Source organism: Pelophylax lessonae (assembly GCF_965119305.1).
Source record: "Pelophylax lessonae genome assembly, chromosome: 2".
NCBI lineage: Eukaryota > Metazoa > Chordata > Amphibia > Anura > Ranidae > Pelophylax > Pelophylax lessonae.
In genome coordinates, this window is record NC_138769.1 from 610,495,770 (window position 1) to 610,521,262 (window position 25,493).

Genomic DNA, 25,493 nt, shown 5'->3' on the forward strand with positions numbered 1-25,493 from the left:
AAAAACGAGTGGAAAAGCATGAAAAATCTAAAATAATCTAGAAAACACACAAAAAATAGGAAAAATTAACTTAGGAAGGGGGTTTGTGAAAAAAAATGCTTATGCTCAAAAGAGCTCAAAGAAGCTCAATAAAAACGTGCAAAGGAGCCTAAAAAAGTACAAGCTTCTTCAAGCTGAAATAAAAGTTCAAATTCCTGTAAAAGCAGTTTTTTTTAGCTGCATTCTGCATAAGCCCTTAGAAACAGAGAAATAAAAGCTCAGATGCCTGTAAAAGCAGCTTTTTTTAGCTGCAGTGTGCAATAGAGCCCTAATAAAAGAGGTTTGTTACTGGCCAGTAGGGATGATCGAACGGTTCGGGTCCACCATCGGTTCGGCCCGAACATTAGGTGTTCGAGGTTCGGCCGAATTTAGAACTTTTTGCCCAAAAAGTTCGGAATTCGGCAACCAGAACCGACCAAAATGCAATGGGACAGGAAATGGGCTTTAAAAGCCCGTGATTGGCCCAGAACCATTAGCAAAAGCCAATTGAGGGGGCAGAAGAATGCTAGGAATGTGATTGGAGTGACTAGGGGGTCCCTAGACCAATCATTAGTGAATACGCCCCCCCAGTATATAAGATAGCCCCCGCCAAATTCCTAGCATTGTTATACTGGACATGGAAGAGAGTGGAAGCAGTTCTGCTAATTTTACTTTAAAAGTGTCATTTAGCATTTATTAGTGTGAGGAAAGGGATATCTAGTGTAGTTAGAGTGCTTTTTTTTAGTTTCTGTAGGGAAAGTATGAAGAGTCAGGGTGACCGTAATGTAGTGTAGGGTTAACTGACTGCTATGGCAGGGTGACCAAACCCTTCCATACCAGGGTGACCGTAATGTAGTGTAGGGTGAACTGACACTGACTGCTATGGCAGGGTGACCAAACCCTTCCATAGCAGGGTGACCGCAATAGAGAAAAGCTATTTTCTCTTAGATGACTTTCGTTTCTGTAATATGGCTTCGCTGCCGCCAGCATTTTTGGCTGCAGGCGTTGCTAGTGCTTTTTTGAGCACGTTTGTTGTCAGAAATTACATCTGAACATGTGTATAGGGGGTATATATACACACCAATGTCTGTATATATACACCTGCACATATACAGGTGTGAAAGGAGCAGAAAAAACGACTTGCTCTAATGAAATAATTAACACCAATATATTTCTGCTCCTATCACACCTATATATGTCTAGGTGTGTATATACATATAAGTATGTGTGTATATACACCACTATACACAAGTTCAGATGTTTTGCCTGCCTCCAAATGTAAGAGACGCTCAGTGCGTGTGCCCAGGCACACGGGAAGCAATGTGCGAATGCGCATGCGCCAATGCGCGAACACGCCAATGCGCCAATGCGCGAACGCGCGGACGCGCGAACGTGCGTACGCAACGTGCGCACGCAATTGGCGCCAAACGGCCTATTTATACCAGGCAGTGACAGGAGCACATTGCTGAGTGGTCTTTCAGCTTGTGTTCCTGTTTACCTGTGCCCTGACCTGCTTGTGGATTTCCCATTACACCGACCCGGCTTGCCGTTTGACTCTCCTTGGATTCCTGCCTGCCTTGTGACCTCAGCCTGTGTTTGACCCTGCCTTGCCTTATTCCTTTGTACCTTGCTGCCAGACTGTGTACCGACTTCGGCTTGTATCCTGACTCCGCTTCTGCCTCACGTTCCTGTACCCGTGCTGTCCGGCTGTTGACAACCCCTTGGCTTGTGTTCCGATTTCGCTCCTGCCTTCTCATCCAGCATCACCGAGTTCCAGTTTCAGGTGTTCATCCGGTGATCCACAGCCATCAGTCTTCTGCCAAGACATCACCTGCTATACCGGCCCTCGTGCCACTCTGTGTCCTACACCGCCTGTCATCTCTATCAGGGGTGTTGGACAGGAGGTGCAAGAGAAGCCCCCTCTACAGCTTGGTCTCCACCAGGTACTTGATAGTACCACTCAGCCAGATGTCGGAGACCGAGAGAGGGGCTTCACCTCTAGAGACAGTATGCCAGCAACTTGCTTCGCTTACCCAAGCAGTCAAATCCTTGCAAGAGGGTTACTTCCAATTAGAGGGTCGCATCCAATCCATGGCTTCTACCCCGGCAACCCCGGCACCTGGGTCCTCCGTGCCCGAACGGGCTCTATCCACACCTTCAGTGGTTTTGCCACCACCGGAACCTCGGGTACCTGCTCCAGAACGATTTTCGGGTGACCGACACAAATTCCGGGCTTTCAGGAATTCTTGTGAGCTATACTTTGCCCTGCAGCCACGGACTTTCTCACTTGAATCCACCAAGGTGGGGTTCGTAATCTCTCTACTTCTCGGAGAGCCGCAATCCTGGGCCCACCGTCTCCTGGAACAAAATGATATAGCCTTGAACACCATCTCATCATTTTTCGAAGCGATGGCGCAGCTTTATGACGACCCCCAGCGATCTGTTACAGCCGAAGCAACCCTACATACATTACAACAAGGCCGCCGCCCTGCTGAGGACTATGTCGCCGAATTCCGCAGATGGGCTTCCGATACAGGCTGGAATGATGCAGCCTTACGGCATCAATTCCGTCTCGGCCTATCAGAGGGCCTTAAGGATGAACTTGCCAGAGTGGGTACGCCTGATTCTCTTGATGACCTTATTAGTCTTACTATCCAGCTTGACCGCAGGCTCAGGGAGCGGAGAGTGGAAAGAGCTGGAAGTTCCAGACCTACCTGGATGTTGCCTCAAGTGCCGTCACCTCCGGCTTTTCGTCCACCTGTCGCTTTCCCCACAACCTCCAGTGTGGAGCCCATGCAACTCGGACTTTCACGTTCTCCACTAACCACTGAGGAGAGATTGCGAAGACGCCGGAACAACTTATGCCTCTATTGTGGGGAAGCCGGACATTACCTTCAGACCTGCCCGGTGCGGCCTAGTAAGTCTCAGTTTGCTTTTCCTTCTTACCTTGCAAACAGTTCTGGGAAGGATCTGTCCACTCACATTACTCTACCTCTCTCACTACAGATTCTCGGAAAGACCATTCAAGTCCCAGTCATTATTGACTCCGGCGCTTGCAGCTGCTTCATGGACAGTGACTTTGCTCAGCGTCATCAGATCCCTCTGCAAGCGAAAACCCGTCAGTTATCTATCCATCTAGCTGACGGATCCCATCTCAAGTCCGGGCCTATAACCCAAGAAACCTGCCCATTACTGGCTATCTCTAATAAAGGCCACCGAGAATACTTGTGCTTGGATATTATCCCATCTCCTCTGTTCCCTATCATTCTCGGTATCCCATGGCTACAAGCACACAATCCTCAGATAAACTGGAAGTCAGGAGAAGTGGCATTTCCATCCACCTATTGTCAACAAAACTGCTTCCAGCCCAGTCCAGGGAAACCTGCATCACTTTTGAGCCTGCAACCTGATCCCTCTGCATCCCAACTTGTGCCTGCAGCTTACCATGAGTTCTTGGAAGTCTTTGATAAACAGAAAGCAGACATCCTACCACCTCACCGGTCGTATGACTGCCCAATTGAACTTTTACCAGGTGCTGAGATACCGTTTGGGCGTATCTTCCCCCTCTCTGAACTAGAACTTGAGGCATTACGCCTTTACATCGACGAAAACCTGAAAAAAGGCTTCATCCGGCCCTCTACGTCCCCCGCAGGGGCTGGTATTTTCTTCGTTGAAAAGAAGGATCATTCTCTACGCCCCTGTGTTGATTATCGGGAGTTGAACAAGGTTACTGTCAAAAACAGATACCCCCTGCCCTTAGTTCCTGAACTTTTCCAACGTTTCAGGGCAGCCACGGTATTCACAAAACTTGACCTACGTGGAGCATACAACCTAGTACGGATCCGTGAGGGCGACGAGTGGAAGACCGCCTTTCGCACAAGATTCGGCCACTTCGAGTACCTTGTCATGCCCTTTGGATTGTGCAATGCTCCAGCTACTTTTCAGCATTTCGTAAACAATATTTTCAGAGACTTCCTTGATTTGTTTATGATTGTCTACCTTGACGATATTCTTATCTTTTCAGGTTCCATTGAAATGCACCGTGAACATGTCAAGAAGGTTCTCGGCCGCCTAAGAGACCATGGATTATACGCAAAGGCTGAGAAATGCGAGTTCGAAAAGGAATCAATCCAATTCTTGGGACTCGTCATTTCCACTTCTGGGATCTCCATGGACCCCCAAAAGGTCAAATCGATCCTCGAATGGCCCACTCCCACAGACAGGAAGAGCACACAAAGGTTCATTGGCTTCGCTAATTTTTACCGCAAGTTTATCAAGAACTTCTCCGCCATTATGCTTCCAGTCACCCAGCTAACAAGGCAAGGCACCCGTTTCCAATGGACACCGGCAGCACAAGCTGCGTTTGACCAGTTGAAGATCCTATTCACTACTGCACCTATCTTACGACACCCAAATCCCGCTCTGCCCTATGTTCTCGAGGTGGATGCTTCAGAAAATGCCATAGGTGCCATCCTGTCACAGCGTTCAGGTACGAAATCTCTTCTTCATCCTGTTGCCTTCTTTTCCAGGAAACTCAGCCCAGCAGAAAGGAACTACAATGTTGGAGACCGGGAATTACTGGCCATCAAGGCGGCCTTGGAGGAATGGCGCTACCTATTAGAAGGAGCATCTCACCCTATCCTGATCTTTACCGACCACAAAAATCTGGAGTACCTCCGAACAGCTAAGAGACTGAAACCACGTCAAGCCAGGTGGGCACTGTTCTTTTCTCGTTTTACCTTCCATATCACCTACAGGCCAGGCTCCAAGAATGGCAAACCTGATGCACTTTCCCGCATGTACCCAGAGGACGAAGAGTGTCACCCAGTAGACACAATCCTGCCATCCCAAAGTTTTCTACTTTTGCAAGCGGATCTGTTAACGCAGCTGAAGCAGGCGTCCACAAGGGATGTTTTACCATCAGGTATGTGCCTTCAGGAAAAACAAGGTCTGTTTTTCTATAACCAAAAAGTGTTTGTACCTCCAGGTCTACGTGCCAAGATCCTCAGCCTGTGCCATGATCACCCCTTGGCAGGGCACTTTGGGATATCTAAAACGGTTGACCTGGTACAACGGTCCTTTTGGTGGCCTGGTCTGAGGTCCGACTGCCGTAATTATGTTAGCACCTGTACAATCTGCATCCGGAACAAGAATGACAAGGCCAAAGCCTGGGGTTTGCTAAGACCTTTGCCCATTCCCAAGAGGCCTTGGGAAATGATAAACATGGACTTTATCGTTGAGCTCCCTTCTTCTGAAGGATTCACGACCATCTTTGTGGTGGTCGACAGACTAACAAAGATGGCCCACTTTATCCCTATGTTGGGAACTCCCTCAGCAATGGAAACTGCCCAAACCTTCATCAAGGAAGTGGTTCGGCTCCATGGGGTTCCTAGTAATATCACTTCAGACCGAGGGGTGCAATTTACTTCGAGGTTCTGGAGAGGCCTTTGCAAAACATTAAAAATTGACACGTACTTTTCCTCAGCTTATCACCCGCAAACAAACGGGCAAACGGAGCGTACAAACCAGACCCTGGAGCAGTACCTCCGGTGTTTTTCATCTTTCTCACAAGACGACTGGGCATCACTTTTACCCCTAGCAGAGTTTGCATATAATAACGCAGTGCATTCAGCCACGGGTCAAGCCCCGTTTTTTGCAAACTATGGGTACTTCCCAGCCTTTATGCCTGACGTAATACCTGATTCCTTGGTTCCCGCAGTCCAGGAAAAAGCTACATTTTTGCAAACCAACAACAAATTATTGCAAGATGCCATTGTCAGAGCACAGCAAGACAACAAAAAATTTTTTGATAGGAAGAGGAGGGGAGATCTAAACCTCAGACCGGGAGACAAGGTTTGGTTATCCTCTATCAATCTAAAACTGTCATGTCCGTCTAAGAAACTGGGGCCTAGATATATCGGTCCATTCTCTATTAAGAGACAAATCAATCCTGCTGCCTATGAACTTTCACTCCCGGAAACATACAGAATTCATCCTGTTTTCCATGTGTCCCTACTGAAGCCTACCAGACCCAATCCATTTCCTGACCGAGAGTCGGATCCACCTCCGCCTGAAACTATTGATGGCAATGAAGAATACGAGGTTGAAGCAATATTAGACTGTAGGAAAAGAGGAGGTACTGTCCAGTACCTAATTAAATGGAAGGGCTATGGCCCGGAAGAAAATTCTTGGGAACCAGAAGCCAACCTCCATGCTACGGATCTAATTCAAACCTTTTTTCAGCTTCATCCTGAGAAGATGTTGCAGATGGGCATCCGGAGGCCGCCCATTGGGGGGGGGCAATGTAAGAGACGCTCAGTGCGCGTGCCCAGGCACACGGGAAGCAATGTGCGAATGCGCATGCGCCAATGCGTGAACACGCCAATGCGCGAACGCGCCAATGCGCGGACGCGCGAACGTGCGTACGCAACGTGCGCACGCAATTGGCGCCAAACGGCCTATTTATACCAGGCGGTGACAGGAGCACATTGCTGAGTGGTCTTTCAGCTTGTGTTCCTGTTTACCTGTGCCCTGACCTGCTTGTGGATTTCCCGTTACACCGACCCGGCTTGCCTTTTGACTCTCCTTGGATTCCTGCCTGCCTTGTGACCTCAGCCTGTGTTTGACCCTGCCTTTCCTTATGCCTTTGTACCTTGCTGCCAGACTGTGTACCGACTTCGGCTTGTATCCTGACTCCGCTTCTGCCTCACGTTCCTGTACCCGTGCTGTCCGGCTGTTGACAACCCCTTGGCTTGTGTTCCGATTTCGCTCCTGCCTTCTCATCCAGCATCACCGAGTTCCAGTTTCAGGTGTTCATCCGGTGATCCACAGCCATCAGTCTTCTGCCAAGACATCACCTGCTATACCGGCCCTCGTGCCACTCTGTGTCCTACACCGCCTGTCATCTCTATCAGGGGTGTTGGACAGGAGGTGCAAGAGAAGCCCCCTCTACAGCTTGGTCTCCACCAGGTACGTGATACCAAAGAACCCAAAAAAATGCCCAAAAAACGCTAGCGTCAAAAAAAAAAACGCCCAGGTGTGTTGCAGGCATTTTTTGGGGGTTTTTGGAGGCAGACAAAACATCTGAACTTGTGTATAGTGTACCTGTGAAGTTTCAGCTCTGTAGCATGTCCAGAACCAGAAAAAAAGATAATTTTTCATTAGAGCAGGGAACTTGGGACCCCACTTTTACACTTATATGATTTTTTGGGGGGGTTCTGGACATGCTACAGAGCTGAAACTTCACAGGTACACCCTTTAGACCCCCCAGACACTAAATCACACAAAAAAACGTTCTTAAAAATTGTCATTTTTGATAGATTTTTGATAGAGAGCCAATTATTGAAAAAATAAAAAAAAATAAAAACACTTTCAGCACAGGTAGTTGGCTTCTCGCTTTTCACACCTTGCTGGTTTAATAGCAGGCGTTTTTTTTGGGCATTTTTTTGGTTTCTTTTGAGGCAGGAAAAACATCTGAACTTGTGTATAGTGCTATATATACCACTATACACAAGTTCAGATGTTTTGCCTGCCTACAAAGAACCCAAAAAACTGCCCAAAAAAACGCTAGCGCCAGAAAAAAAAACGCCCAGGTGTGTTGTTGAAGGTATTTTTTGGGGGTTTTTGGAGGCAGGCAAAACATCTGAACTTGTGTATACAGTACCACTATACACAAGTTCAGATGTTTTCCCTGACTCCAAAGAACCCAAAAAAATGCCCAAAAAAAAACGCCTGCTATTAAACCGGCAAGGTGTGAAAAGCGAGAAGCCATATTCCAGATCTATAATTGCACAGATACAAACAATCTTCTTTTTTATGGTTCTGGACATGCTACAGAGCTGAAACTTCACAGGTACACTTTTCAGACCCCCCAGATACTAAATCCAATTTCTTTTTATTTTTTTATTTTTTTTTTATTTTTTCAATAATTGGCTCTCTATCAAAAATCTATCAAAAATGTCTGGGGGGGTCTAAAATGTGTACCTGTGAAGTTTCAGCTCTGTAGCATGTCCAGAACCCCCCAAAAAAGATCATATAGGTGTAATAGTGGGGTCCCAAGTTCCCTGCTCTAATGAAAAATTATCTTTTTTTCTGGTTCTGGACATGCTACAGAGCTGAAACTTCACAGTAGACCCCCCAGATACTAAATCCAAAGTCAAAATCAAAAAATCTCTTTTTTTTTAAATTTTTTTTCAATAATTGGCTTTTTTATCAAAAATGACAATTTTTAAGAACTTTTTTTTGTGTGATTAATAGTCCCTGGGGCATGACCCAGAACCCTATGCACTTTTTAGGGGCATTTATTGGGTTTTAGGGCTTTAAAATTGTGTTTTTTGATTACCGAAGTTCGGGTCCATTGATTTCAATGGGGTTCTGAAATCCGGGCTGAACTTTCGGGTAGTTCGGATGTTCTAGCCGAACCGAACTTTTCAAAAGTTCGATCATCCCTACTGGCCAGATCACCGGGTGAAAACAGGGAAAAAAGCCTAAAAAAAACAAATGCAGCCACCACATCTAATAGTTGGTAAGCTGCAATATATGAAATCTTTGGTTTGGGGTTTATTACAATTTTAACAGGGGGGGGGGGGGGGGTTGTACAAATAAGACTCTGGAAACTTGTTTGGCATTATGTTGTATGATGTAGATTGCAATCATTTTATTTTAGTTAATTTCAGTAACTATTGTGTACAATTGTTGAAAACAAAAAGAGATAGAACATAGTCTTTCACATGTGCCTAGGCAGATAGGACTGAAAAAGCCCTAAATATACTGTACGTTCATTAAAAAAAATAGCTCTTGGCGCAAAGAGCAAGGATTTTTAGTCCCCATTCACAAATCCTTCTGTACCTCTACCCCATCCCCCACCACCACTTTTACAGTTTTAGAAATAAGAATAATTTCCAGAATAGTAAAGGTTTTTGTTTTCCATTTCAATAATAGTTTTAATCAATTGAGTGATTTATTCTTGGAGAACAAAAGGGAATTGTGTATGTTACTGATTGTGGTCTGTTACTGACATCACTTTGCCCGGTCAATAATGGAATAGGCTGACAAGCAAAAATGTAGCCACTGATTTGGTTCTTACTTGATCAAAGGTGCCTTTAGGTCCAATGAGCCTCGTCCTTGCAAAGGCATTTATTTCTAGAGTATAGCGAAGGTGTGGAATTATTAGCTAGGAAAAAAAAAAAGTAATTAGTTTAGGAAATTACATTTGCTGTAGTTTAGACAGTTAAAATATCATTGTAGGGTACCTTATTATTGCCTTCTATCAATTTAAAGCTGAACTTTAACCACCATGATAAATATACCTATCTAACCTGCAAAAAGAAGGGAAAGGAATCCTAGGGGAGGATTTTCCCAAAGAGAACGGGGGAAGAGGGGATGTTTGAGATGTCTAATGAATGGGATTTCATAGGAAATTTGTGGAATATATGAAGCAAAAGATGTATTTAAAAACATAAACTTTAATGCAAGGTAACACAAGGCAGTCTTGAAAAGACTTGCACATACAATTGTTATAAAAAAACACATAAATTTCTAAAAAACCTTCAGTACATGGTCAAACACAGACATGAGAAGGTAGATATCACATAACACATAGGTGATAACACGGAGTGATGTGGTGTCGGACCCCAGAATCCCCAGATTCTCATGTCTGTGTTTGACCATGTACTGAAGGTTTTTTAGAAATTGATGTTTTTTTTTTAATAACAATTGTATGTGAAAGTCTTTTTAAGACTGCCTTCTGTTACCTTGCAATAAAGTTTATGTTTTTACATATATCTTTTGCTTCATATATTCCACAAATTTCTTATGAAATCCCATTCATTAGGCATCTCAAACATCCCCTCTTCCCCCGTTCTCTTTGGGAAAATCCTCCCCTAGGATTCCTTTCCCTGCTTTTTGTAATTAATTTGGAATGGATGCCAACAACAATTTACCTTTTATATATATATATATATGAGAGCAACTGTGCAGTTCCACATTACCTATCTAACATGGTTTCACTAACATTAGGTATAAATTCCCAGTCCTCAATTTAATTAAATGAACATTTTTTTACTCCAGAAAAAACCCAACAGGGTCTCCCCATGCTTTCTATAAGTAGGAGACTGATTCGCATGAGGGATTTAGGAGTGATCTTGCAGCTGTGTCATTTAACAGACATAAGGAAAACATACTGCTTATGCTGCATGCCTAGTAATGCCCACACCATGCCTTAAAGCTGAATGCCAGGCAAACCCTCTCATGAAATATATTCCTCAATAGCTATAAAGGATATAAATCCACTATGTACATCAAATTGCTTTGCAAACCCAGTTTATAGCACGTGAAGTAGCAGTGTACAAAGCAGCCACAGAAGTACCCCTGCTGCCCTGCAGGGAGTGCCAGTAATGGGACATTGGCTGTGGATTACTACATATGGGCTGAAAAGCATTGCAATTTCTATTTAAGTTTGAGTAACATACAAAAATGTTTATTTCACACACTACCGTTCAGATATATGACAATGATAATATACATATGACATGGAATCCAAACTGCCGGAATACGATTCAAATATCAATGTACTTCTCAATGCAGTTGCCAAACAAGAGAAATATACATTTCTAACACTAGGGGGCATTGCAGGGGAAAGGCTCCAGTTTAGATTGATTTTGGGCTCCATCTTGCACCTCCTACAGTTGGGTGATTGTGGGGATACAGGAGATGATAGTTTACCCTCTTACCTGTCAATTAAGGCACAAGAGGACACATTTGTAAAATTAGCCTTTAGTCTTTCTCATCTTTATAACCTTCAAATAATTCCTATTAGTGTTCTCCACCAGCACAGTATAATGTTTACCTATATACTTTAGTCTGGTCGCTAAATTTTTTTTCCTCCTCTTAGTAAAATGGCGAGACCAACATCTAGCGTTTGGACACATTTCCACAGGGCAAAGCTGCAATATGCAAATATTGTAAGAAGAAATATTTTCCAAATGCTACAAGGATAACAAAACACACCCTTGCATGCCAGAGGTACCTTGAGAAGATCTATTGTTGCTGGGGGGGGGGGGGGTCAATTGTTGATGGAAGAGATCTACAGTTGAGGGAGGAAGTCTATTGTTGCTGACTGCTGGAGAGTTTATTGATGCTGGCTGCTGGGAGATCTGTTGTTGCTGTTGGGGTGGTATTTTGTGGGAGTCCATTGTTGCTTGGGGGTCTATTGCTTCTACGCAAATCTACTGTTGCGTGGGGGGGGTGTCTACTGCTGCTGGCTGTTGGGGTTCTGTACAAATGACTTTGCACCACAAAATTACACTTGGCTATTTTCTATAAAAGAGGTGCTATTGGGAGGTAGGTAGTGGGTGGAGCCAAGGGACGGTGCTCCGAGACACAAGGGGTGACTCAGAAGGGGAGAGTTCCTGCGCCTATTCTGAGAAAAAAAGCCCTGGCTACATGTATATTTCCCCCTATTTAGGGTTACTAGGTATAAGCCTCAAGAGGTGATGATGTGCTTTATAACAATTATTGTTTCTGCAGGAGATTTCCGTTGCCTAATTGCAGTATATTTTTCTTACTGTTTAACCATTGCATTATACACTGCCATGCACATGCGCAGCTCAGACCACAATTACAGCCCGCGCTGTGTGCCGCTGTCATGTGACTCCTGTGCCGGAGTGACATCAGCCCAGCACAGCCAATCAAGCTGCCGAAGATCGCAAACCTGGAAACTGCCAGGGACAAGGGAGAGTGGTGAGAGCGTGTAGGCAAGTCTGTCAATGTAGTAGTATGCAGTGCATACTAGAACATCATGACTTAAACCTGCTGGGGGATCCATTTGTTAAAAGAACATGATAGACTTTAACAAGTTGCTATATTATACTTGGTGTCTATACACCTTGAGCCTTTGGGGTGTATATACAGCTACCTACAATAAACATCCCCTACCCTCCCAGGTGAGTCAGTGTGCTGCTGTTCAGAGAGTTGTGGACACAGAAACGGGGGACCCAATGCATCCAGCAGCTCTTTTTGGGTTCAGCATTTAATTTACTGTAGTATCACTTTAAACGCTAACATTGACCTTAACGATAGCCAAACATGGTGGTGAATATATATTTGTAATCACTGCGAATAATATGGTTGAGCTGGTGATATTGTAAAAAAAATATGCACCAAAACAAAATCGGTTTCACCTATACACAATGAAAAAAATTATTGGAGCCTCTAAACCTTTACCAAAATGTCTGCGCCCAAATTAGATGATCTGCCTCATTTGCTGAAAATTCTTCTAACAGCAAAATATGTAGTCATTCTCCATAAACAGAATCATTTCAGACTTTACTCACCTTGTACACCGGGTGCCCCATTGGAAGTTGCCTGGTAGTTGCAATTGAGAAGACCTCGGCTAAGAGATGGGTACGGAGAAGGTGAACATCAATTTCATGTACCTGGAAGTCAGCACTACGCACCCAGATCTTGGCCAAAATCCAATCATATTCCGAGTCACTGGGCAGGAAGATTGGAACATTTTTTTCAGGGGTCTGAGATATCTGGAATATAAAACAGATCATGGGATTTATTTATTGGCCATGAAATTTAACCAAAAGTATTGTACGGTTTTGATCTGGTTTTATTATATTGCATGAATGGCTTTTATAATGGTTCAGGCATCAAACTCTGAAAACTTATTTTCCTTAAAGGTCAGTCATGCTGATTTTCTTCTTAAGTGCTTGCAAAGCATACAAGTGTAATTGAACGCACAGTCTGGCCTGGGAAGAAGGGGAGTATGCAACTAACAAATGTGAGGAGAGTAGGAGCCTGGAACAGAGTAGCCTGGGTAAAAGGTGGGGCGGGGGGGGGAGGGGGAGTGGAAGAGAGCAGCCTGGGAAAAGGGGAACCTAGAAATGCTCAGCCTTGGTAAAGTAGGGGCCTGGAACAGAGCACCCTGTGGAATGGAGGACTTCAGTACAGAGCTATTCAACTCATAGATCTTCTTGCCCTCTGGAAGATTTACCCCCCCCCCCCGAAACATTTTCATTACTAGGCCATTTTATGCGATACAGCACTGTTATTTTTAACTGACAATGGCGCAGTCTTGCGAAGCTGTACCAAAGCAAAACTTATGTCATTTTTTTTAAACAAAAAAAACCCCGACAATTTTTAAAAAAGGTTATAATATGTTTTAATTTCTGCTATAAAAACATATCCAATAAAAAAAAAAAATAAAAAATCTAATTTCTTCATTCATTTAGGCCAATACAGTGCCTTGCGAAAGTATTCGGCCCCCTTGAACTTTGCGACCTTTTGCTACATTTCAGGCTTCAAACATAAAGATATAAAACTGTAATTTTTTGTGAAGAATCAACAAGTGGGACACAATCATGAAGTGGAACAAAATTTATTGGATATTTCAAACTTTGTTAACAAATAAAAAACTGAAAAATTGGGCGTGCAAAATTATTCAGCCCCTTTACTTTCAGTGCAGCAAACTCTCTCCAGAAGTTCAGTGAGGATCTCTGAATGATCCAATGTTGACCTAAATGACTAATGATGATAAATAGAATCCACCTTTGTGTAATCAAGTCTCCGTATAAATGCACCTGCACTGTGATAGTCTCAGAGGTCCGTTTAAAGCGCAGAGAGCATCATGAAGAATAAGGAACACACCAGGCAGGTCCGAGATACTGTTGTGGAGAAGTTTAAAGCCGGATTTGGATACAAAAAGATTTCCCAAGCTTTAAACATCCCAAGGAGCACTGTGCAAGCGATAATATTGAAATGGAAGGAGTATCCGACCACTTCAAATCTACGAAGACCTGGCCGTCCCTCTAAACTTTCAGCTCATACAAGGTGAAGACTGATCAGAGATGCAGCCAAGAGGCCCAGGATCACTCCGGATGAACTGCAGAGATCTACAGCTGAGGTGGGAGACTCTGTCCATAGGATAACAATCAGTCGTATACGGCACAAATCTGGCCTTTATGGAAGAGTGGAAAGAAGAAAGCCATTTCTTAAAGATATCCATAAAAAGTGTTGTTTAAAGTTTGCCACAAGCCACCTGGGAGACACACCAAACATGTGGAAGAAGGTGCTCTGGTCAGATCAAACCAAAATCAAACTTTTTGGCAACAATGCAAAACGTTATGTTTGGCGTAAAAGCAACACAGCTCATCACCCTGAACACACCATCCCCACTGTCAAACATGGTGGTGGCAGCATCATGATTTGGGCCTGCTTTTCTTCAGCAGGGACAGGGAAGATGGTTAAAATTGATGGGAAGATGGATGGAGCCAAATACAGGACCATTCTGGAAGAAAACCTGATGGAGTCTGCAAAAGACCTGAGACTGGGACAGAGATTTGTCTTCCAACAAGACAATGATTCAGAACATAAAGCAAAATCTACAATGGAATGGTTCACAAATAAACATATCTAGGTGTTGGAATGGCCAAGTCAAAGTCCAGACCTGAATCCAATCGAGGATCTGTGGAAAGAACTGAAAACTGCTGTTCACAAACGCTCTCCATCCAACCTCACTGAGCTCGAGCTGTTTTGCAAGGAGGAATGGGCAAACATTTCAGTCTCTCGATGTGCAAAACTGATAGAGACATACCCCAAGCGACTTACAGCTGTAATCGCAGCAAAAGGTGGCGCTACAAAGTATTAACTTAAGGGGGTTGAATAATTTTGCACGCCCAATTTTTCAGTTTTTTATTTGTTAAAAAAGTATGAAATATCCAATAATTTTGTTCCACTTCATGATTGTGTCCCACTTGTTGTTGATTCTTCACAAAAAATTACAGTTTTATAGCTTTATGTTTGAAGCCTGAAATGTGGCATAAAGGTCGAAAAGTTCAAGGGGGCCGAATACTTTCGCAAAGCACTGTATGTAGTCTCCTACATAATTTTGGCAAAAAAATTTCCAACAAGATTATATTGATTGGTTTGCGCAAAAGTTATTGCATCTACAAACTATTGGATATCTTTATTTTTTACTAGCAATGGCCGCAATCAGTGACTTTTGTGGGACTGCGATATTGCGGTGGACAGTTGGGACACTGACTTTTGACACTTTTTGGGGACCAGTGACCCCAATACAGTGATCAGTGCAAAAAATATGCACTTTCACTGTACTAATGACTGGGAAGGAGTTTACATCAGGGACAATCAAAGGGTTAAATGTGTTCCTAGCTAGGGATTTCTAACTGTGTGGGAGGTTCTTTTACTAGGGGAGGGCATTGATCCATGTTTCTGTACACAGAATCATTGCCTTCCTTACTGGAAGAAAGGCGATCTGCTCTGATTATATAGGCAGATTGCCATTCTGCCTGTGTACCGAACGATCAGCGGGTGCTGGTGGACATTTGGTCCACGGGGACCCCCTGATCAGTTACCGCTGCATAGCCCCTGATACCCAGAAGTGCGCAATGTGGCTGCCCTGTAGCAGTAAAACTGTTATAGGGCAGTCGGCAAGTGGTTACGCTAGTGGCTGGAAATCCAGTACAAAAAAGAATCATCTCCAATTACACTATCCTACTTCTGTCAATGCTAAATGCCTAGACTCCGTGACCCTGTAAATCAAAATAGTAAAAGGACTTGACTGCAAAATGAATAGCAAATACTGCACACAGTCGATGTGAGCCACACTGATAGGAATCCACCATAAGGTTTCTGCTCAGCCTCCCACCCATGATCATACAAACCAGCCCTTAGCAGCTGAAATGCATTTGAAGGGTGTGCCTGATGGGTGGGAGGCTGAAGCTTTATGGTGGATTTGTGTCAGTGTGGCTCAGATTGGCGGCATGTAGTATTCCCTATTCATTTTGTAGTCTCATACAAACCTGCACCCATCAGCAGTGCCCGGCCTTAGTAGCATTTGAGTGGTGCTCCCTTTTCCCTGCCTTTAAAGGATTAGGACTTGGGAACATGTCTGATGCTCTTGTTTATTAGTCATATTCTAATTATGTTGTAAGGGGGATGGGTGCGCTGATAGTGTGTTGAAGCTGCTCCCGGTATTCAGTGCTTTTGAATATAGATAAATGTATATGTGGTGTGGGGTGCGCTAAACAACAAATAAATAATGAATATATAACATATATCTATGTGTGAACCAAATCAACAAAAGTAAATATATATAACATATATCAATCTGTGAAGCCAATTAATAATGCAAATCAATTGGTGCATAAACATAAAAGTTCATAAGTGTCCATAAATATTTTGCAGGTGAGTAGAATTGTATTCTATCCGAATAATACGTGTATCCACCACCGAGTGAAATTCATCCTTACCAAACGGAAATAAATAAGGTGCAACTATATTTTCTTGTGCTGAAAAAATATCCAATCTCCTTGTGAACAAACACCACGTGTAAATCACCAAGAATTAGCCTCTTACCAGATGGTAATAGGTATGCACTTGTTCAGTGAAACCACCGCCTTGCTTCCTCTTTAAAATCCTGAAGTGGGATGTAGAACCGCTCTACCTTTCTTTCTCCACTAGATGGCAACGAGTACCAGCAAGAAACACAGCCTCATCCTTCTTTACAAGCTCACAAAACCACCGTGTATTAAAGGAAAAAAAGGGCTAATAGTGTATTACCCTTGAGATTTATTCAAAAAACAGTTGATAATGCACTTACAATTAGATGTCTTGTATTCAGCATAAACATAGGCATACGAATTCCTGCAAAGGCTTGCGGCCGGCTGCAGCACGGACCGCAAGTTGTGTGTGACGTGTGCGCCTCCTAATCTGACCGGTTTCTTCCCATAGGACTTCTCCTGTCTCAGTAGAAGTCCTATGGGAAGAAACCGGTCAGATTAGGAGGCGCACACGTCACACACAACTTGCGGTCCGTGCTGCAGCCGGCCGCAAGCCTTTGCAGGAATTCGTATGCCTATGTTTATGCTGAATACAAGACATCTAATTGTAAGTGCATTATCAACTGTTTTTTGAATAAATCTCAAGGGTAATACACTATTAGCCCTTTTTTTCCTTTAATACACGGTGGTTTTGTGAGCTTGTAAAGAAGGATGAGGCTGTGTTTCTTGCTGGTACTCGTTGCCATCTAGTGGAGAAAGAAAGGTAGAGCGGTTCTACATCCCACTTCAGGATTTTAAAGAGGAAGCAAGGCGGTGGTTTCACTGAACAAGTGCATACCTATTACCATCTGGTAAGAGGCTAATTCTTGGTGATTTACACGTGGTGTTTGTTCACAGGGAGATTGGATATTTTTTCAGCACAAGAAAATATAGTTGCACCTTATTTATTTCCGTTTGGTAAGGATGAATTTCACTCGGTGGTGGATACACGTATTATTCGGATAGAATACAATTCTACTCACCTGCAAAATATTTATGGACACTTATGAACTTTTATGTTTATGCACCAATTGATTTGCATTATTAATTGGCTTCACAGATTGATATATGTTATATATATTTACTTTTGTTGATTTGGTTCACACATAGATATATGTTATATATTCATTATTTATTTGTTGTTTAGCGCACCCCACACCACATATATATTCTAATTATGTGGTGAGGTTGGGGTGTTTTTTTTCCCTTTTTTTAAACATGTTATACTTTCCTGCTTTGTGCAATATTTTTTCACAGAGCAGCCCAGATCCTCCTTCTCGGTCCCACGCCAGCGGTCCTGGCTCCTCCTTTCTGCCGGGTGCCCCCACAGCAAGCAGCTTGCTCTGGGGGCACCCAAGCTGGCGCTCCTGAACCACGGCTGTGTCCATTCACACACGTAGCTGTGGCTCGGCCCTACCCCTCCGTCTCCCGATTGTCTCACTGGCTGTGATTGACAATGGCTCCCACTGCTGCCAAAAGCAAGTCAGGAGTGCCAGTCCCCAGAGAGGCAAGGCTCTCGTGGACAGCGCTGGATTGAGAGGGGGCTCAGGTAAGTAATAAGAGGAATGCATGAAGGTAAAAAAAAGTTGTGCCTTTACTACCACTTCATATTTGCTCTTTCTTCTGACTGTATTTAACTCTGTATGCTATTTCTGTGCTGTGGTTGGGGTGCAGCTACTGTGTCCCCCCTGCATTCCTGCACATGGAAGTACAGCTTACATCACACACCTTTCAATAAAGAGGTAGGGCAAGAGGACAAGACAACTTGAACTATAAAGCCCCGTACACACGTACCGATTGTCGGCCGCCAAACGATCGGCCGATTGTCGGCTTGTTAGTATGATGCTTCCGACAGCCGACAGCGCATTTTCAGCCGAACAGAATCTGTCCTGCAGGCATTAAAATTTTTGTACGCCGACAACAGAACGGCCGATTGTGCTTCAGTCAGTACAGATTTCGGCCGACAATCAGCAGATTTGCAAGACTGGGCATGCTCAGAGAAGAAAAAAGACACGGAAAGTTAACCATCACATGACATCACTTCTGCAGTCGGCTGTTGTTGGCCGACAAAATTCGTGTGCAGGCTTTTGCACTTTTCAGCGGACAGGACAGCCCTGGACAAAAGACGGCCGATCGTTCGGCCGACGATCGGTACGTGTGTACGGGGCTTTAGTTTAGAGCTGGGACTGGGCTGAGGGGAGGGAGGATAAGGGAGAAGGTGTGTTTATTCCACCTGTAACAAAAAGCAAACTCTTCACTAAAAAAAAACTACTTGAGTTAAATAAAAAATATGGAGGTTAAAACACCCAGAGGTGCCTACTTTAATGACAGTGACATCTTTTTTATACTAAGTGGTACAGTAAATGGAGTCGGATTTCTGAGGTGTAAACACAATTGACACTTTTGCTGGATATCACGGTTCGTTTGTTTTACTTATTTTCCGGAATTGCTTTTTAGCAAGAAATGCCCCTCATTACTTCAGGCTGTAGGACCTGCCAAAAAAAAAACTATGTTTCCAGTTCTGAGATTTACACAACTGACACACAGCACAGTCCTGCCTGGCAAGAAAGGGAAATGGATCTGATCTTTCTCTGCTTCACTTTTACTTACAGGTCTCCTCCCTAATGAAAGGATCTTGAGCTGCTGGCACAATGTCCTATTGGTAAAGGATAGTCAAGCACAAGCAAATGAAATAGCAGCACTCACAAATGTAAATTCCAAATAGTCCTCCAGTGAAATATACATGAACACTGTGAAGGAGAAAACAATATGTCCACCTCCAGAAGAGCAAAAACATGCAGCCTCTTACCAGATGACACAGAATAAACAGCAGTCAGACATCATGTCAATCACTTGGACCTTTGGATCCGATCAGAAAAGAGCATACTGTAGATCAATCGCTTGAGCGTTTACATCCGATCGCACAATCTGTATGGGCATGGACTCCAAAGTGCATACATAAGGAAATAATAGAGCAACCATTGTGCAGATATCTTTTAAAAGTATTTATTTAAACCAACAAAAGCCTGCACACAAGATACTCACATTATCTCCAATGCAACAGACATAGAAATAGTAAACATGTGGTGTAGGTTTGTTTCAAGTCAAAAATATGGCCGACCTCCTGTAGCATGAAAAGCCAGTGTCATGTGGTTAAGCTCCTTAAAGCGGAGTTCCGGTGTTCTAAAATTTATTCGGATCCGTGAAAATTCCGGACCCTCGTCACTTCCGGGGACGCTCCGTCACCACCAGCTGCTGCGAGTGCGATGAGCCAGAACCGCAGGGGCGACACGTGAGGTGCACGGTGGGCCGATGATAGACAGCAGTAATACAGTTCATCGGTTTACTCACGGTTAGCAGAAAGCCTCCCTGGGCTGGTCGCACAGTGAAGAGGAAGACAGCACGAAATCCTCTGGGGCACGCTCTGTGATAGGGAAACGCCAGCCAAGATGGTGGTTGAGGTGCCCGTGATGACAGGGGTGTTTAGAGTGCTTGTGGTGGCTGGGTCCCTTGATGGTATTTGTCGTGACGCCAGTACCGTTAATGGTGGTACAACCAGTTGTAATAGCAATAGTGAAGAATGAGGTAGACAGTGGTAGGATACAACTCACAACTTTTACTGTGACTGGTTTTGATTGCAGCATAAACATCCAGATAGAATACAGTCTCTGGGTAAATAGAGGAATTCTGCTGATCCACTGTTAATAGGTTTTGGTAGGTCTTGACTCAGGCTGTGATTCAGTATAATGCTTACTTGTTTCTGATCCTTTTAGAATCCAGTAAAATTTGGTGAGGTTGCCAGTGGCTAAGGAATCCTTCACCTTTATTCTCAAAGGTCAGTTGCTGCCGTTTGGTGGCTTTTACCCTTTGATTTTAGCAGTTCCAATTTGTCCCTTCTTAGGACTGACCTTCACTAACCTCTACATTCTGCTTCTCTCCACACACTCACTTCCTGAACTGAACAACTGACCACAGATAAACCTGAGCTGGGATAGATATCCCAAAGTGGTGCTATCCCCATCTTGTGGTGGGAAGTATGAAGCACACTTGACCAGCCTACGAACAGGGATTAAAAAATGACAAATGCAAAATGACATGCAATACAGCGATGACAAAGAAGTAATACATTTGCAGTTCCCACATGTCCTGAGTGGGACGCTGCATACCCCCATGGTAAAACGTGTGTCGACCTCGACACATTTTTGACTCGATGTTGTGTCTTCCTGTAAGATATAAGAGAAAGGGAAAAGCATGCATGCATAGGAAATAACAACATAACCCCATTCTTGTACTTCTTGTATCTGCAAGTAAAATGGGTTAGGCAAACATATCTCAGGCAACAACAAAATGTGTCAAAAAGGGGTGTAGTTTTTCCTCTGAAGACTGGTGATATATGGCAAAACCAGAATAGTCCACGATGAGATGCAAAAAGGAAAAACAAAACAAAAATAACATCTCAGGAGGCTCACAAGGTATGAGTCCGTTCCCTGGGCACAGGAAAATGTTAACAGAAGAATATCACGGAGGCTCAGGTACGTGAAAGTCTATCTCCGGGTGCAGGCTTGAACGTTGCAAAACAGTAGGTAAGTAGTCCTTTTAAAAAGTCCTTTAAAGGAAATGAACATGACATCACAAGTAAGTCTGCTTCTCACTTTGGAACTTCAGACGATGTAAGGATGCATTCAACGATGAGATGGCAGGGCTGGTAGTTGTCTTCTCGGCTGCTGGTGTAGGAAATCCTTAAAACGGACAGGTGGTTGTCCTCTTGTAGTCCTGTCAGATCTTCGTAGCGGCTGAGTTTCTACAGGCCTTGTTTCAAGGGAACTTGGTGTCTCTTGAGCTGTAGTAGACACTTCTTGAGATACCTCCTCTGGTTGAAGTGCGGTTGTATTGGTCTTGGCAGGCACTAAGATATTGAGCCACGGTATAAGGAACCATTGTAAAGGATCAGAGTCTAATAATGCTTTTCCAAAAGACTGTAGTGGATTCTCTGAATCAGATGATTTTGTAGGCTCTGGTTCTATGGATTGTGTTTCCTCTTGGACAGCTTCTTCTTGAAGAGTTTCTTCTTGAGTACTTTCCTTGAGACATAACTTAAGGCGATTGCGATGTACTACACGTGATTTGTTTTCTTTGGTGATCTCATAAGTATGAGTCTCTGGATTGAGAATAGGTGTAATGATGTAAGGTTCTCTCTCCCATTTGCTATCTAACTTGCTGGTGCGATGGTCGTTTTTTAACCATACATGGTCACCAATTTTGAGAGGTTCTGCTTTGGCAGATTGGTTATAATCTTTTTGTTGCTTTTCATGAGCATGTTCCATGCGATGTTGAACAATTTCTTGTGCATCAATTAGACGTCTTTGGTGTTCACTCACCCAATCAGTCTTTGGTAGAGGGTTGATTGCATTAGGCACTTGTACGCCCAAAGTATGGTCAGCAGGTAGTTTACCTTGTCGGCCAAACATGAGATAATACGGTGTATACCCAGTAGAACAGTGAATGGTGTTATTGTAGGTGTACATCAATTGAGGCAATAGAGTAGGCCAATCACTTCTTGTAGCAGGTGGTACTGCTCTTAACATCTCAATTAAAGTTTGGTTCATTTTCTCACAAAGTCCATTCCCTTGGGGGTGGTAGGCTGTGGTCCTGATTTTCTGGCAATTGTGAAGTGTACACAGTTCTTTAAAGAGTTGCGACTCAAAGGCAGATCCCTGATCTGTAAGTATTCTTTCTGGGCATCCATATGGCAATAGGAAATGTTTCCAGAAGGCATCTGCAGTTGTCTTAGCGGTCAAGTCCTTGACAGGTACGGCTACAACAAATTTGGTATAATGATCAATGATGGTCATGGCGTATGTGTAACCTGAGCGACTTGGTTCCAGTTTCACATGGTCAATTGCAACTATTTCTAGTGGTGTTCGGCTTACAATGGGATGTAAGGGTGCTTTTTGGTCATGTTTTTCATTTCTTCCAACAGCACAGGTGGAACATTCTCGACACCACTGTTCAATGTCTCCTCTCATCCCAATCCAATAGAATCTTCTACGGACAGTAGCTTCTGTCTTCTGCACACCAAAGTGTCCCGATTGATCATGATACATCTCAAGAATGATTCTTGCATCTCGGCGTGGTATTAAGATTTGGTATAGACGATCCCAGGTAATTGGGTCTAAAGTTCTTCTTAATAGTAGGCCCTTCTCTAGGAAGAGATGTTTTCTGTGTCTCCATAGTTTTGACAATTCTGGATCAGCATTTCTTCTGCAAATTCTTTCAGGTGTTCTTCCACTGGTGAAGAAATCTTGCAGTTCTCCCAACACTCTGCTTTCATTTTGCAGCTTGATCCACCTTTCTTTGTCCACTTGGGATCTTGGATCCACTTGTTGTTGAAGGTTAAGGACTTTTCTTCCTTTGATGGTGATAATGTCTTGTTGGGCAAAATTTTTGTAAAAAGCTGGCATTTCTACCTCTTCCCAAACATCTTCCTGTGTAGTAGGGTCTTCTTGGGTAGGCAGACGGGATAATGCATCCGCATTTTCATTTGCTTTTCCTGTTCTGTATTTTATGGTGAAATCGTAGCTAGCTAGGCGTGAGGCCCATCTTTTTTCCAATGCTCCCAACTTAGCGGTATTAAGATGTGCTAGCGGGTTGTTATCTGTGAAGGCCACAAATGGTGTTGCGGCAAGGTAATCTTTAAATTTTTCTGTAACAGCCCACACGAGTGCGAGGAATTCCAATTTGAAGGAACTATAGTTTTGGTCGTTTCTTTCAGTACCTCTAAGAGATCTACTAGCGTAGGAAATGACTCTTTCTTTTCCTTCTTGTACTTGCGACAGGACAGGTCCCAGACCTTTCTTACTAGCATCTGTGTAAAGATGAAATGGCTGCTGGTAATCTGGATAGCCTAGGATTGGTGGTTCTGTTAACTTCTTCTTCAGGAACTGGAAGGCAATTTCTCTTTCTGTGTTCCATTCAACTGGTATTGGAGACTTTTGGTACCTCTTAGGATGTCCTCTCAGAAGTTCTAATATTGGCCCCGCAATTTGGGCAAAATGAGGAACAAAGCGCCTGTAGTATCCTGCGAAACTGAGAAAACTCCTCACTTCTTTCACTGTAGTAGGAGTAGGCCAATTTCGGACTGCGGCTATCTTCTCTGGATCCGGTTTAACACCTTCAGAGCTTACAATATGCCCTAAGTATTTGACTTCTGACTTCAGTAGATAGCACTTAGAGGGTTTGACTTTGAGTCCATGTTTAATGAGCACTTGAAAAACTTCAGACAAATGTTTCAAGTGATCTTCATAAGATTTGGAGTAGATGATGACATCGTCTAAGCACAACAGGACGGTTTCAAAATTTTTGTGTCCTAAAAAACGCTCCATTAATCTTTGAAAAGTTCCGGGCGCATTGCAAAGTCCAAAAGGCATGCAGTTGAACTCAAATAGGCCCATAGGGGTGGTAAATGCAGTCTTCTCACGATCTTCAGGTGCCATTGGTACTTGCCAGTATCCACTGGTTAAATCAAGGGTAGAGAAGTAGGCTGAAGATCCTAAAGCTGTCAAATATTCCTCTATGCGTGGTAAAGGGTAAGCATCCTTGTGGGTGATTTGGTTAATTTTTCTGTAATCCACACAGAATCTGATGTTACCATCCTTTTTACGGACAAGGACTAGAGGTGCAGCCCATGGACTATGGCTGTCTCTAATGACATTGGAGTCCTTCATCTCTTGGATCATTTGCTTTACGGATTGGTACATAGTTGGTGGTATAGGCCGATATCTTTCCTTGATCGGTGGGTGTGAACCTGTAGGGATGGAGTGCTTGATGATATCCACTTCTCCATAGTCTGTAGAATGCTTACTGAAGGCATGGTGAAGCTCCTTCACAATTTTTAGTACTCCCTCAATTTGGTTTGCTGGTGTGGAAGCGTCTCCCACATGAAGTTCTTTCCACCAGGATGTGTTTACATTTTGGTCCTGTGGGTTCTGTCTCTTGGTAATTTGCTCTGTGGTAGCTGTACCCACACTGATGACATCTTGAAAAGTGACTTGGATTAGCTGGGCGATAGGACGGTGTTTTGTTAGTGTTATACTGCTATCACTCAAGTTAAGGAGTCGAATAGGCACTTTACCTTCAGAGACGGTTACTAGGCTTCTTGCAGCTCTAACTAGAGGATAGTCTTCCAAAACAACAGGCTCTACCAGGGCTTGGTAGTCTTGAACTTGAATTCCGACTACAGCTCGGCACCACAGGAGAGTTTCGGTGTTGGGTTTGAGAATTACAGGTTGCTTATCCCGGATGCGAGCACAGCAAATTTCTCCTTTTTCGTTGGTGAATCTCTGTTGCGCATTTAGTACACGGATGGTTTGTTGGATAACCTTCTTAGAATCAGGAGAGGCAGTAGGCACTAACTGGTGAAAGGCTTCTAGCATCTCAACATAACAGTTCCTGAGGACATTCATTCCTAGGACTATTGGGGGGTTAGGGTTATTGTCTCTGACTCGTACCACAATAAGGCCTTGTCGAGGTAGTGTAGTTCCTCCTACTTGAATGGTAGGTTCCCAATAACCATGGACTGGTATGGGTTTGCCGTTACTGGCTATGAGACTCAGCCAGGATTCTGGAGGCTGGGTAAGCTGATTTTGATCCCAGTATTTTTCAAAGGCTGCTTGTTGGATAGTGGTGACTTGGGATCCGGTGTCAACTAGGGCAACAAAAGGAACTCCATTTATTTGAAGTGCCACTTCAGGACGGGATCCAACGTATCTTGGCATCCAGTGGGGATCTTCTGGACCTATTGGTTTACCTCCCGAGGGGTGGTCCTTGGCCTCGGGGGTTTCCTGTTTAACTGCCAGCAGGTTGCTTCTGTATGGCCTGGTTTGTGACAGTACGTGCAGATAGGACACTTAGGGGTACTAGTGCGGTCAGGGGGGCGTCCGCCAGAATTTCTGGAATAAGCCTCTCTATAATTAGAGGGGAAGAGTCTTCTGGACACAGGTTTCTCATCCTCTAGCATTAATGGTTTCTCCCATTGTTCCAACTTTTGGTGGACTTTCTCCAGACTTTTAGTCAGGAAATGGACTTGCTCAGTCAAGGCGGCAACTGCGTCAGTAACTGGAGCTTGGGTTG

General features: G+C 43.8%; 1 protein-coding gene across 1 annotated transcript in view; it reads right to left on the reverse strand.

Moving 5' to 3' along the window:
* LOC309548495 (hydroperoxide isomerase ALOXE3-like) overlaps positions 1-25,493 on the reverse strand; it is a gene marked incomplete at its 5' end in the record, with an annotated part of 230,524 nt that overhangs the window by 24,902 nt on the left and 180,129 nt on the right. Inside the window, 2 exons of the mRNA XM_082248442.1 lie at positions 9,104-9,190; positions 12,351-12,554. Coding sequence (XP_082104568.1) covers positions 9,104-9,190; positions 12,351-12,554 — 291 coding nt within the window. The remainder of the gene's footprint in view (positions 1-9,103; positions 9,191-12,350; positions 12,555-25,493) is intronic.